This window comes from Crocodylus siamensis, chromosome 1 (assembly GCF_052110815.1).
Source record: "Crocodylus siamensis isolate JL-2025a chromosome 1, ASM5211081v1, whole genome shotgun sequence".
NCBI lineage: Eukaryota > Metazoa > Chordata > Crocodylia > Crocodylidae > Crocodylus > Crocodylus siamensis.
Genome location: NC_143395.1, coordinates 45291795 through 45305015, shown reverse-complemented (window position 1 = coordinate 45305015; position 13221 = coordinate 45291795). Strand labels below are relative to the sequence as shown.

General features: G+C 42.4%; 1 protein-coding gene across 13 annotated transcripts in view; it reads left to right on the top strand.

The window, feature by feature from the left end:
* The window catches only part of HMGCLL1 (3-hydroxy-3-methylglutaryl-CoA lyase like 1), a 157534-nt gene that overhangs the window by 32931 nt on the left and 111382 nt on the right, over positions 1–13221 (top strand). For 5 of the 13 annotated variants that reach the window (XM_090034078.1, XM_090034053.1, XM_090034045.1 and 2 more), the window contains 3 exons: positions 789–1150; positions 2067–2144; positions 3017–3124. In XM_090034078.1, the coding sequence (XP_089890204.1) occupies positions 1145–1150; positions 2067–2144; positions 3017–3124 (192 nt within the window). In that variant the 5' untranslated portion in view covers positions 789–1144. The remainder of the gene's footprint in view (positions 1–788; positions 1151–2066; positions 2145–3016; positions 3125–13221) is intronic. The other 8 variants (XM_090034026.1, XM_090034116.1, XM_090034036.1 and 5 more) reach the window with 3 other exon arrangements.

Below are 13221 nucleotides of genomic sequence, written 5' to 3'. Positions count from 1 at the left end.
TATTTGAAAAGCTACATGTCTTCATATGTAAAGTGATTCATTCTTTTCACAGTTATTAAATAGATGTTAACCAGGGAGCCGATTTATCTTATATTATTACATTGTCACAGCTCATCACTTGATTGTCTTTCTAAAATGGCCAGAATTGTCATTCCCTGTTCTGCCCTCATGCCAGACCTAATGGCCACTACACAGTAGCATTGTATTGTATAAACACTGCTGAGGGTTTGACTGTTTGATTTCAGTAAAAGTTTCACCACAGTAAGAAACGAACAAACATGTACAGAATTGGATCCACAGATCGAAATCACTAATGTGCTATGTACATTTTTTCATATACTCGTTTAAGGCTTGGTTCATTCAATCTCTTTTAGTTCTCCTTATTTGCAGTTACAGCTTTACTCACAGAACAGCTGTGGCATTTATCTTATAATGACAACTATTTGATAATCTTGACAAAATCCAGATGTGTGTCCTTAATGCTGAAGTCTAGCCATATTTTTTAAAAGAACTCTTAAAAAAAAAAAAGAACAATAATATGCAGCAGATGAAAGTTTTACCTTCACTTTTCAATAGGTTTATATTCTCAGTGAGTGTGGGCTCAGTGCAGACTGACAATTTTTTAGCCTATTGGAGGTTGTTCATAATCACATACAGCAGTTTTTGATGTATTTATTTTTACTGAGTTTACATAAATGTACAGTCAATATATTGAAACATTTTGTTATACTTTAGCTAGTATTATGGATATTACTGCAATGAATTAATCCGTGGGTTACATATTTCAGACAATGCCCACTGAAATCAAAATATTCCTGGGAGTCTTTCCAATACTGCAGAGAAAAATAGGAATCTACTTGCAACTACAGTGACATTGCTAGTAAGAGTGGATTGAAAGATAAGTATTCTATGTAGTGAATGCTATTAGAGTCATGGTCATTTTTTGTTGTTGTAGGAGTGACCTCTTGAGTCTTGTTTTGATTTCAGTGAAAGCTTTGCCTCCTGCATTCAGGAGCCTTCGTCTCCTGGTTGACAGTTCAATTGTTCCAGTGGAATGCAGCTGCATGGAAGGTCATAGTCATGGAGGGACTGGCAGCCTCTCAACCAGCTCAAACTAGTCCTATCAAGGGCATTAAATATTGAAATGAAGGTATGGGACTGGGCTCTACTTTTAGTGCAGTGCAGTGCAGAGCAGAGTGCCTCCCGCAGCTTCAATAATTCTCTGTTCTTCCATTCTCTTCCGCCCATTTAGGGTTGTGGCACTATACTCAACTTTTGAGCAGTGTTTAAAGACGGAATGCTTTTCTTTATAAACATTAGCAATTGTTAAAGTCTTTCAAGACATTCTGTGAACATTTAATACCAGTAAATCTTGTTAGATTCAGAGTTCAGCCAAATAACAAAAAGGAAAAGTTTAAATAATCCTCTGCCTGCCTTTCTGCTCACATTTTTCCTTATTCCTTCCCTTCTTCCTTAGTTCTTCACACCTTCAACTTCACATCTTTTTAATCTGTTCTTACACCTGAGAAATTCGTCCTGTTTTGTCTGCCAAATATCTTACATGTTCTTTGTTCCATCCCTGCTTAATACCCCTCACTAAAGCAGAGTTCTTCCTTTCACCTCTCTTGAATTCTGTGCCTTATTTTTGTCTGATTTATGGTCCAATCTTGCAGATGTTTACAGGGAGGGTAAATTTATGCAATGAGCTACTCATCCAGTAGCTGAAAAAATGGGGTCTTTATTTTGTAACCTTTTTATGACAGAACATTTTTATTCTATTAAGTACAATGTTCATATATGGCGCTGTCACCCATGAACCCATAACTTTTTTATAATGATAATTTGTGAATTTGTAAAAAGATGGTAAAGACATAAAAATAAGAAAGCATTTTACTGTCTTTTCTTGAGCCTAAGGTGTCTATACCATGGTCCCATGGATTTTTTTGTAGTGGTGCCTATATACGTGGGTTTTTTACTATCAATGATATAATAAAAGCAAAAATAATACCCACTACATGTAAAAATTTTGTCTTTTATCTTTTAGTGAATAAAATTTTCTGTTCCAGGAATACCAGAAGTCTGAACTTCCTGAGTATGTAAAGATAATAGAAGTTGGGCCCAGAGATGGATTGCAAAATGAAAAGGTGATTTTTATACAGATATAGCAGCATTGTTAAAATTTGCATAATATTTTTATTCTAATCTATCTGATTGGCTATTATACATGGATATTTAAACACAGCGACAAACCACAGCTTCTGCTTGTTGTGTTAAAAGTGTGATTTGCTTTGCACCATCTGTATTTCTATTGCTAGTGAGTTCAGTAGCTGTGTTGTGGACACAAGCTAGTAAGTGTTCGTGCCATGCCTAATACAAACAGGCACCAACCCTCATTGGGGCCCTTCAGTACTACTGTAAAAATAAAGTTTCTGTGCAACATTTCTGGTTTCAGATATAATCCACCTAAAGTTGTGGGGTGGGAACTGGATAGTGTCTTTATATAAGGGGAAGGAAAGTGAGCTTTATACAATTCCCTTGATTCTTTACTATACCCCAGAATTGGCTGTTGTTTCCACAAACAGTATAGCAGACTTGTGCCTTATTCTTACTTGTTCCCTTGCCATGACTGGAGTATTATGATAATAAACAAATGAATTACTTCAGCTTTTTGGCTTGCTTGTAACTAGTATGCCATATTAGAGCATACAAATAGCGACTCAGAGTTTTTTGGATACAGTGGGATATAAACCTAAAAATAAAATCAAAACTAATAACAAATATTAAGTACAGTAACTGATTCCTAGGTCCCTTCCTATTTGGGAGACACATCATTACTATCCCTGCTGTTACTCATAAACCCATCTGTGAGCAATATGAAATGGTGTCTTTAGATTTCATTGCTCCCAAAGAGTATCTGGTCATGGTTTAAAGTAGTTTTCCTTGTTTTGTATTATGGACTTTTTATTTGTAAAAGATATTTATTGCATAACATGTTTTGCATGTTTTATGTTCATAGGTCATAGTACCAACTGATATAAAAATTGAGTTAATCAACCAGCTTTCCAAAGCAGGATTGCCTGTCATAGAAGTGACCAGTTTTGTTTCCTCAAAATGGGTACCTCAGGTAGGTAAACTGCATGTTTAAGTGGAACTCTGAAATCAAAACAGTAGTTATACAAAAATCAGTACTGTTGAATTTTTTCACAACCTAGCTTACATTAGATGCGAAAAAGAAGGTGGAATTGAGCTAATCTGTTTTGTAAAATAGTCTGCTGCAATACCACTCACAATTCAAAAGCCTTAGATGTCCACCTACTCCATAGAAGACTAGGTACTAAGGTACCCAAACACTGAAGTACCTTTAAATATTTGGATCTTCCAGTCTGCTTTTTAAGGTGAATTCCAGTGACTAATACTGAGGTTTTGTAACATGAATGCTTTATTTCTCTTGGGCATTTGTAACTGGAAGGCTTTAAAACTGAAAAAACTGTTGGTGTCTATATGGATTTTTGGCATCTTGGATGATCCAACAAAGAATGAAGCTGTTTCAGTGCTGAGTCTTGTACCATCTATCTTTTAACTGCCAGGAGGCATAATGGAATCTACAGCCCTGAGTTAGGTGTCTAGTCTTTTTATAAAATGCCTGAAGTTATTGTTTCACTCGCACTGAATGTGGAGCTGCCTAAGCTAATTTGTAGGACACGCTGAAAAGGAACTAAGTACTAATTCTAGTCTGCAGAAAGAAACTTTCCTACTCTCAGGATTCACAATCCTAAACCCTTTCCTGGAATTAAATGCCTAATCCAGCTCTTTTTCACAAAATATGGGTAGGAACACCCTTTAACAAATGGTACAAAACAAACACCAACAGACTCTACTGCCTGAATAAGTTTGTAAACTTGCAAAGAACAATTTTTCCAACTATTTAGTTGGTCTAATAAAAGATATCACATCTACCCAAAGAACCGTCTGTGTAGGTCCAGTAGTTAAGCATCTACCTAGGATGTGGGAGATGTGGGTTAAATTCATTCATTTGGTTGTATCAGAGGATTTGAGCCTGTATCTGGAACATCAATGCTCCAATATGATATTCTGGTGTGAGGCTCTATCAAAGCTTTTCTATTTAGCCTGGAATAATTAGTCCCTGGGCTGGAGAGACGTGATAATGGATAGGGAACTTGCCTGCAAAGGGGCAGACTTAGGTACCAGTCATTGCTATAATGAATATTTAGATATTTTTAATTAAGTTGTAATTGGAGCAGGGACTGAAATTTCAGGCTATGTACAGGCATTACATTTCTACTGGGAGAATTGCTACTCTCCTAGTAGAAACTAGGGCCCCTGGCATATGTTCATTTAATGGCTTGATGATATCAGATTCCATATCCCAACAATAATATTTCCTGCCATGCCAAAAATGCATGGCAGTATATGTGATTTTAGGATAAGGTATCAGATCCCAATTGTGCTTGCCAGTACAAGGGGAGGCCAGGGTCCCAGGATCCTACTGAACTACCAAGTTGAAAACTAGGTGGCTGTAGTACGACCGAACAATTTTAGGTTCCAGTCCTGGGACCACAATGTGGCCAGTTCAGTTCAGTGCAGTCTTTGGGCTGGGATAATCAGCTGATTGTGAGTCTCAACTGCAAGATTGCACCAGAGGTGGTTCAAAGCTCAGATGTAGTCCCATGGCTGAGACTAGCAGTTGGTTGATCCCAGCCCTAGAACTGGGAGTCTTGAGGAGCTTTGGTTACACTGTCATATGTTCAACTGAAGGTGTGTTGGAAACCAGTCACAAAAATGTTACACATCCTTTGTGGAATCGTGTTGTATTTAGTATCCTTTTTTGTCTCACTGTTAATTCCTTGACTATGTAGCAGATGCAATTTGTGATGTGATTAGCAGGTTAATTGCATCTTAGTTGTAATGTTTGCTAGTGACCTCGGAACATACAAGTATTGATTCAGTTTCTCCTAGGGGAAAGATCTCCCCTGCAAAAAAGATCTCCCCTGCATCTTTACATCTGGAAGATCTCCCCTGCAAAAAGACTTTCAAAGGAATGAACACCTGTACCCTCCTTTTCTGGTCCAGTCCAGGAGGGAAATCAAGCAGCAGGGCAATGCTTCCTAGGCTTCTCCGAATAAAGAACTTGCCTAATTTGGGGAATGAGTTGAGGGAACATTGCCCTGCTGCTTCACTCTCCTGCTGGTTCAGTCTGTTCTGGGGAATGGGCAGGAGGCTTTACCGTAGTGCTCTGTCCACTGTACTCATAAAACTGGAAGTAGATCAGAGGAACAGCATCTAATTGCTCCCCACTCATTCCCAAGCTTGGGGGTCTTTTCACATGATTCCATTTCCACCTGGGCCTGGAAGGAGTAGAGTAGCTGCTATACTCCCTCCCTCCCCAGATCTGTATCACCCTGGTCTGGAGAAGATATAAAAAGCAGGGGAGAAAATGTAGCTTCAGGCGGAATGTCTCTACTGCTCCCTCTCCAAGAAATATTTCTAAAGGTGAACATTTTTCAGAAATTTCCACCTCCTAGAAATAAACACGTGTTCCAGGCCTGAGTATTTCTGAGAGGTGAGTTCAGAGAATCACTCAGTCATAGAGCAGGGGTGGGCAAAATATAGCTTGCAAGCCAGGTTTAGCCTGCCAGGCAATTCCATCTAGCCCACCATAAGCCCCCTGAAAGCCCTAATCCTCGGTGTCCCCATGAAAGCCAGTCTCCATGCAGGAGGTGCAGCTCTGGTTGCTAAGCGACCAACCCTCACCCCAGTCTGGCCTTTGGGCATCCCGGAGCCCAAGTTAGAAAGTGCTGGAGACAACAAGCCTCTACATGGCAGAGGCTTTTGCCTGGCCACCCCATGGCTGTTTCCAGCCTCCCTGCTTGCAAGTCAGGAAATTTCCATTGGGCTGGGGTCCAGGGACTCCTGTTGGAGGAAAGAGGACTGGGGTGCAGGGACCCAATGCTGTGGGGTGATGCTGGGCTGTCCCTGAGTGCAGGATTTGCATGCTATGGAGCTGGGTGGAGCTGGCCCTGCATGCTGCCACTACATGCAGCTGGGGACTTGGGAGGGAGTGCAGGAGTGGCATGTTATAGGACCAGGTAGCGACCGGGCTGTTATGAGACCAGGCTAGCCCTGCACCGTGCCACCATGTGTGGCAGGGGACTCAGTTGGGAGCACTATTGGTCCAGGTAGGGCTGGCCCCACATGCTGCTGCCATGTGCAGCCAGGTACTTGGGTGGGTGCTGCATGTTATAGGGCCAGGTGGGGCTGGCGCCACATGGTGCTGCCACATGTTGCTGGGAACTGGGGTAGAAGCGTAGGAGCTGCAGCTGTGGGGCTGGGTGAGGCTGGTTCTGCTTGCTGCCACCACCTGCAGCCAGGGACTAGGGTGAGAGAACAGGGAGCTGCACGCTATGGGGATGGGCGGGGCTGGCCCTATTCACTGCCGCCACAAGCAGACCCAGGGACTCACATACTCCAGGGACGCCAAAGACACCCTACCTCCTATAAACACATACCGACACCTTCCCACACATACGACCCCCAAACACACTCAAAACCTCCCATACCTGCACATACTCCCACACCCCTCCACCTCCACCATATCCATACACATAAACCCACATACCTGTACTTCAACCACATACCCCACACCCACACCACTTCACATCCATTCCCCCACATACCCCACCCCCCATAACCACACCCCCCACATATACCCTTTTACCCCAACATGCAATATAGTTTCATAGACATTTGGGCTGGAAGGGACCTTGGGAGATCATTGAGTCCAGCCCCCTGTCCAAAGGGCAGGAAGTCAGCTGGGGTCATAGGATCCCAGCAAGATAAGCATCCAATTTACTCTTGAAGGTGTTCAATGTAGGTGCTTGAACCACCTCCGCTGGCAGACTGTTCCAGACCTTGGGGGCTTGGACAGTAAAGAAATTCTTCCTTATGTCCAGCCTGAAACGGTCTTGCAGGAGTTTGTGACCGTTCGACATCGTCATCCCTTGGGGCGCTCTGGTGAACAAACGTTCCCCCAGATCCTGGTGGTCACCCTTGATAAACTTATAGGTGGCCATCAGATCACCCCTAAGCCTACGCTTTTCCAGGCTAAAGAGTCCCATGGCTCTCAGCCTGTCATCGTACGATCTGTTTTCCTGACCTCTGATCATGCGCGTGGCTCTCCTCTGGACTCTCTCAAGCTTCTCCACATCCTTTTTGAATTGTGGAGCCCAAAACTGGACGCAGTACTCCAGCTGCGGCCTCACCAAGGCCGAGTACAAGGGGAGAATGACGTCCCAGGATTTGCTCGAGAAGCATCTATGGATGCAAGCCAGCGTTTTGGTCGCTTTACTAGCTGCAGCATCGCATTGCAGGCTCATGTTCATCTTGTGGTCAATGATGACCCCCAAGTCTCTTTCTTCTGTAGTGCTATCCAACGTAGCACTGCTGAGCCTATAAGAAAGCCGCAGGTTTTTCCTCCCAAGGTGGAGAACCTTGAATTTTTCGGTGTTAAACACCATCAGGTTCTCGTCTGCCCATTTGCTGAGCTTGTCCAGGTCAGCCTGGATCACCTGCCTATCTTCTGGCGTGGATGCTTTGCCCCAAAGTTTGGTGTCATCAGCGAACTTGGCCAGTCCACTCCTGACTCCAATGTCCACATCATTAATGAAGATGTTGAACAGTATGGGTCCCAGGACAGAGCCTTGAGGGACCCCACTGGTCACAGGGCACCACGATGAGTGACTGCCATCAATTACAACCCTCTGGGTCCGACCACGGAGCCAATTTCCCAGCCAGCGGATCGTGGTGGAGCCAAGGCCACAACTGGCCAGTTTGGCCACGAGGTGATCATGGGATACCAGATCAAAGGCTTTTTTGAAGTCAAGATATATAACATCAATCTCTTCTCCCTTGTCCAGGTGATAGGTCACCTGGTCATAGAAGGAAATGAGATTGGTCAAACAAGACCTACCCACAACAAACCCATGCTGGCTATCCCTTAGAATGTTAGCCTGGGCCAGTCCCTCAAGGATGGCCTCCTTAATAAACTTTTCTAAGATCTTCCCCAGGATAGAAGTCAGGCTAATGGGCCTGTAGTTAGCCGGATCCACTCTCCTCCCTTTCTTGAAGATAGGTACCACACTGGCCTTCTTCCAGTCTTCGGGCATTACACCAGAGCGCCAGGTGTTTTCAAAGATCCGTGCCAGGGGCTAGGCTATGACGCTCGCCAGCTCCTTGAGTACCCTGGGGTGCAGATTGTCAGGGCCGGCTGACTTGAAGGTATCCAGCTTCTCAAGGTGTTCCTTCATGAGGTCAGCATTTATGGAGGGTAGGGGATCCCCATCACCCGGATATCCCTGTCCCATAGCAGGCATGGGCATCCCATGGGACTGATGAAAGACTGACGCAAAGTACCTATTTAATAGGTTGGCTTTTTCCTGGGCATCAGTTGTCAGTTGCCCCATCTGGTTTAGCAGGGGTCCAACATTGCCCTTGCTTTTCCTCCGGCTCCCCACATATCTGAAAAAGGACTTTTTGTTGTCCTTGATGCTTGAAGCTAGTTGGAGTTCAGTTGCAGCCTTGGCTTTCCTGGTTTGCTCCCTGCAGGACTGGACCAGCGCAGAATAATCGTCCTTGGAGGTGAATCCCGTCCTCCATCCTTTGTAGGCTTTCCTTTTTAGCCGCAGGAGGTCCGCTAGGTCCCTGGAGAGCCAGGAGCACTGCTGTGCCTTCTTGCTGCCTTTCCTCCGTGTTGGAATAGATTTAGCTTGTGCATTGAGGATTGCTTCCCTGAGAAGCAAACACTCTTCTTGAACTCCCATCTCCCTGGGGTCATGGTCTCTGAGGGCCTGACCGACAAGCCTCTTGAGCTTGTCAAAGTTGGCTTTTCTGAAATCAAGGACTTCTGTGTTGCTGACTGACTTGCCAGCTTTACGGCAGATGGTGAAGGTGATCAGCTTACAAGGGTAAGACTATATTGTTAGCTATTATGCAATTCCTTCTAGATATACTATACAAACGCACATAAATCGGGACAAAATATTTTTAAAAATAAAATAAGTTTTAGTAGCCATTTGATTTTTTTAGTATATGATTAGGTTTTTTCTCTCCAGTTTCAAGATGGCAACCCCCACCTGACAAAGGAGTACTTCTGGGGCAAAGAGAGGGACTTCTGGTGGCAAAGGACAGGGATTAGGGGCAGGACTTCTGTTCCCAAGATGGGACTTCTGGCCTGTGTTTGTAGGGAACAAACCAGAAAAGCCAAGGCCAAAACTGAGCTCAAGCTGGCTATGGGAAGCAAGGACAGTGAAAAGTCCTTTTTCAGATATTTAACAAGTCAAAAGAAAAATAAGGGCAACATTGGACCCCTGCTGAATCAAATGGTGAAGCTGACAACCGACACCCAGGAAAAAGCTAATCTCCTCATGATTACTTTGTGTCGGTTTTTCACCAGGTCAAGGAGACCACTCTCCCTGACATGACACAAGATTACGAGGGTACAGGTGAGCACATACCTACATTTGGCAAAGACCTTGTGAGGGAACACTTGGAGAGACTGGACACCCATAAATCAGCGAGCCCAGATGAAATGCACCCAAGAGTGCTAAAGGAGTTGGCTGACATCTTAGCTCAGCCATTGGCGGGGATATTTGAGAATTCATGACACTTGAGTGAGGTTCCTGAAGACTGGAAGAGGGCCAATGGGGTTCCTGTCTTCAAGAAAGGAAGGAAGATCTGGGGAACTTCAGGCCAATCAATTTGACCTCAATCCCTGGAAAGATCTTTGAGAAATTTATCAAAGAATCCATCAATAACAGGCTGACAGAAGGTGCCATTCTGAGAGAGAGCCAACACAGCTTCATTATGGGTAGGTCATGCATGACAAACCTCATCTCCTTCTATAACCAGGTGATGTGTCACCTGGACAGGAGAGAAGAGGTTGATCTCATATATTTTGATTTTTCAAAAGCCTTTGACTTGGTCTTCTACAATATCCTTGTGGCAAAATTGGGGCACTGAGGCCTTGGCATCCTCATGTTCCGACGGCTGGGGAACTGGCACTGTTGTCAGAGCCAGCTGCATAATTGCCTGGCCCTGCCATACAGTCACATGTTCTTTGTCTTCCAGTGAAGATACACATTACATTTGGACTATACTAAGGGCACTTAAAATACACGGGTGCCTATACATTTGCAGTGCGGCTGCTTCAATGTGCTGTAATTACAAACTCGATTAATCATGTCTGCTGGAATGTGGTAATTATTGTGTTCTAGCAGACTCCAGTGTCATATGTAGCAGCATCCCCGCACTGAAAAATGGCAGTGGGCGTGCTTTAACTAAGGCTCATTTAATGGGCTTTGGTTAAAGTACCCCCACCACCATTTTTCATTGCAGGGATGCTGATACACATTATGTTCTGAGCGTATTAATTGCAGCGGCTCTTAGAGCCACTCTAATTAAAGTGCTTCTCTCCCCACTCCTGGAACATGTGTATAAATGCCCCAAGTGTTTGCATATGAAAGCTTGTTAACTTGTTAACTCTGAGCATCTCAAAGTTACACCACTTCAAATAAGGATTAACTTTGGGTCATGTTGGGGTAACTTCAGTCTGCTCTATGGAAATAAAAAGTCATTTTCAGTCTTCCAGCATCCCAGGATACCCCACTGCCAGCCAGCCCTGCTCAGAGCAGGGATAATGTTCAGGTGTCCAGGCTCCTAGCCATGCCATTGATCTCCAACCCTCTAGTGGTAACTCAGGGCTGTGCAGACAAGATACGGTATTAACCTTTAATGTGTGTACAACTGTTCACACCACGGAGGTGTAACTTTCTACAAATTTAGTACGGTTCAAGTATACTTCACCCTTTTTTCTGTTGCCCAGTGAATATATAATTATTCCCTCCAAAACTGAAAAGCTGAAAGAAACTCACATTGCAATACCCTGTACCTTTGTTTTTAGAGTATTCACCCAAAACAACTGTGGGTTTCAAACTCCTCAGACAGAAAACGGATTTGAGGATCAAGCATTTCAGACTTAGACACCTAAACACTTAGTTACATACCTAACAGTACACAAATACAGGGTCATTTGAAACTTGTTTGTTGTATGGCCACAGACAAAGATTATTGTGCTTCAACCATGCTAGCTTGTGTTAGATTTGGATTTGAATGGATTGCCAAGGATATTTTTAAAATCATTTGTTTAAAAAGCCAGGTATTATTTTTCATTAAAATTGTATTTATTATACATTTGTAACAGACAGAAACAGTTTTGCAACAGTACCAGAGTGCAGCATATATGCATCTGGAATTTAGACATGGAATTACACAGGCTATTTACAACCATGAGTATGTTATTAGAAAATGTCTTTGAAGGATAAATACTTGAAGAGCAACTAAGAAAGAGGGAAGCTATTTACATTTTGATTATCATTTGTTGCCCATGTTCTGTTAAAGTATGTGGAAGATATTTCAGTTTTAAACTAGAAATACATCCTTGGGGTTAGATTGTGCCTCAGATACTCTGCTGAGAGAAATGTATGGGGGCATGGGCAAACAGGACATGCTGATTTGTATGAGGGAGCTTGCTGTACCCTCAAAAGAGGTGTCTTGAGTTACTCCCTCCTGTCCAGCACAATTTGAGAGTTCTTAGGGAGTTGCAGAATGTCTCCCTGTCTCCCTACTGGGGTGGCATGCTTATAAGCCACAAGACAGTAATACAGTATAGCGCTAGTCTGTTGTAAGCTTTCAAACTGTTCACATGAAAAGCTCTTACTGTACCATCACACATCAGTGTTAGAGTACCAGAGAATAATTTATGTTTTTTTTAAATGTTAGGATGAAAAGCCTAAGGCAAACATGGGTCTGTTTTTCTTTCGTTCTTTCTCTCTTGTTTAATTCCTTCCTTTTCCTGTGACCTCTTTGGAACAGCAAATTTAGCTCAGACTTGTCAGATTTGAAAAAAAAGAACAATTCCTTCTTATCTCAAATTAAAGTCTGAATATTTTGTTTTAATGGCTTACACAATGTTTAAAATAGTTCCTATTAAGTGATAAGGTGGTGTTGCTTTGAGAGGGAGTGCAGTCTTGATTATGTCTTTTCTTTCCTCCCTTTTTTCTTTTCATAGGTCATGGGAATAGAATCCCCAGTTATGTTTAGATCACTCATTCATTTATTTCTTTTTTTAGTATTTTAAAGCTCTTTTATGGTTTCCCTTCTACTGTTTTGTTTGGCACAGAATTTATAACAGAAAAGCCAAAAGAAAAAGTTCCACAGTAGCAAGGTGCCATGTAAAACAGGATCCCACACCTATAATCTAAATGGCCAAGAATGATAAATATCTGCCATTAAAAAGCTTATTTTCAAAAGAATTTAGAAAAGGAATATTTTACTACAATTTAAAATCTAACAGCATGCAGTGTATGTTAAAATAAGGCTTTACTTATAGGATCCAAGGGGTCCAATATCAAGGGGGCAAAGGTAACACACAGAACTTTATTTGGAATTGGAACCAGTTTTCATAGTGGTTGTTGGTATCATTTCAGTTTGTTAAAATATTTTAAATCATGCTGTAATTTCTGAAGTGTGGAATTAGCTCCAGCATTTAACATTTAATTAATTATTTGGTGTCAGAAGCTTTTTCCTAACCTGAGAAATGTTGATACTATTTTTATTAGGTTAAGGACTGAAAATTTGTTCTTACAGAAACATGTTAATTTAAAAAATGCGTATTTTTAGGTGCTTATTACATGTTAGGTGATCACACTGATTTACTTTACATGGAAACCATAATACAAATTACTTAGTGCCAGCATTTGATCCCTGACAAAGACTAAATTATGCGCATGAATATGGGCATGCCTACACATGCACCTCACTGCACAGTTGGTACTAAAGCAAGTGCTAAATGACTGCACAGTACCTGCCATAGCAACGATCTGTGGTGACATAGCACCTCGTGTAGACGTGCCCTATATGTGGGTGTTGCCTGAGGCTACAAAGAACATTTTTGAGCTATATGTCACCTTTGCACAAACATTTATTTAGGCATAAATTTAAAGAGATTGTTGGTGAATCTCTTTTCTCTGCATTTTTAAGATGTGCTTTTTTTTTTACAAGAAGCCAGAGAAACATGGCTCTTCTATTACTTTATTTCATTATTTTCTTCACCAAAATAATGTTTAATGAGTTACTGAAGTAGCCCTG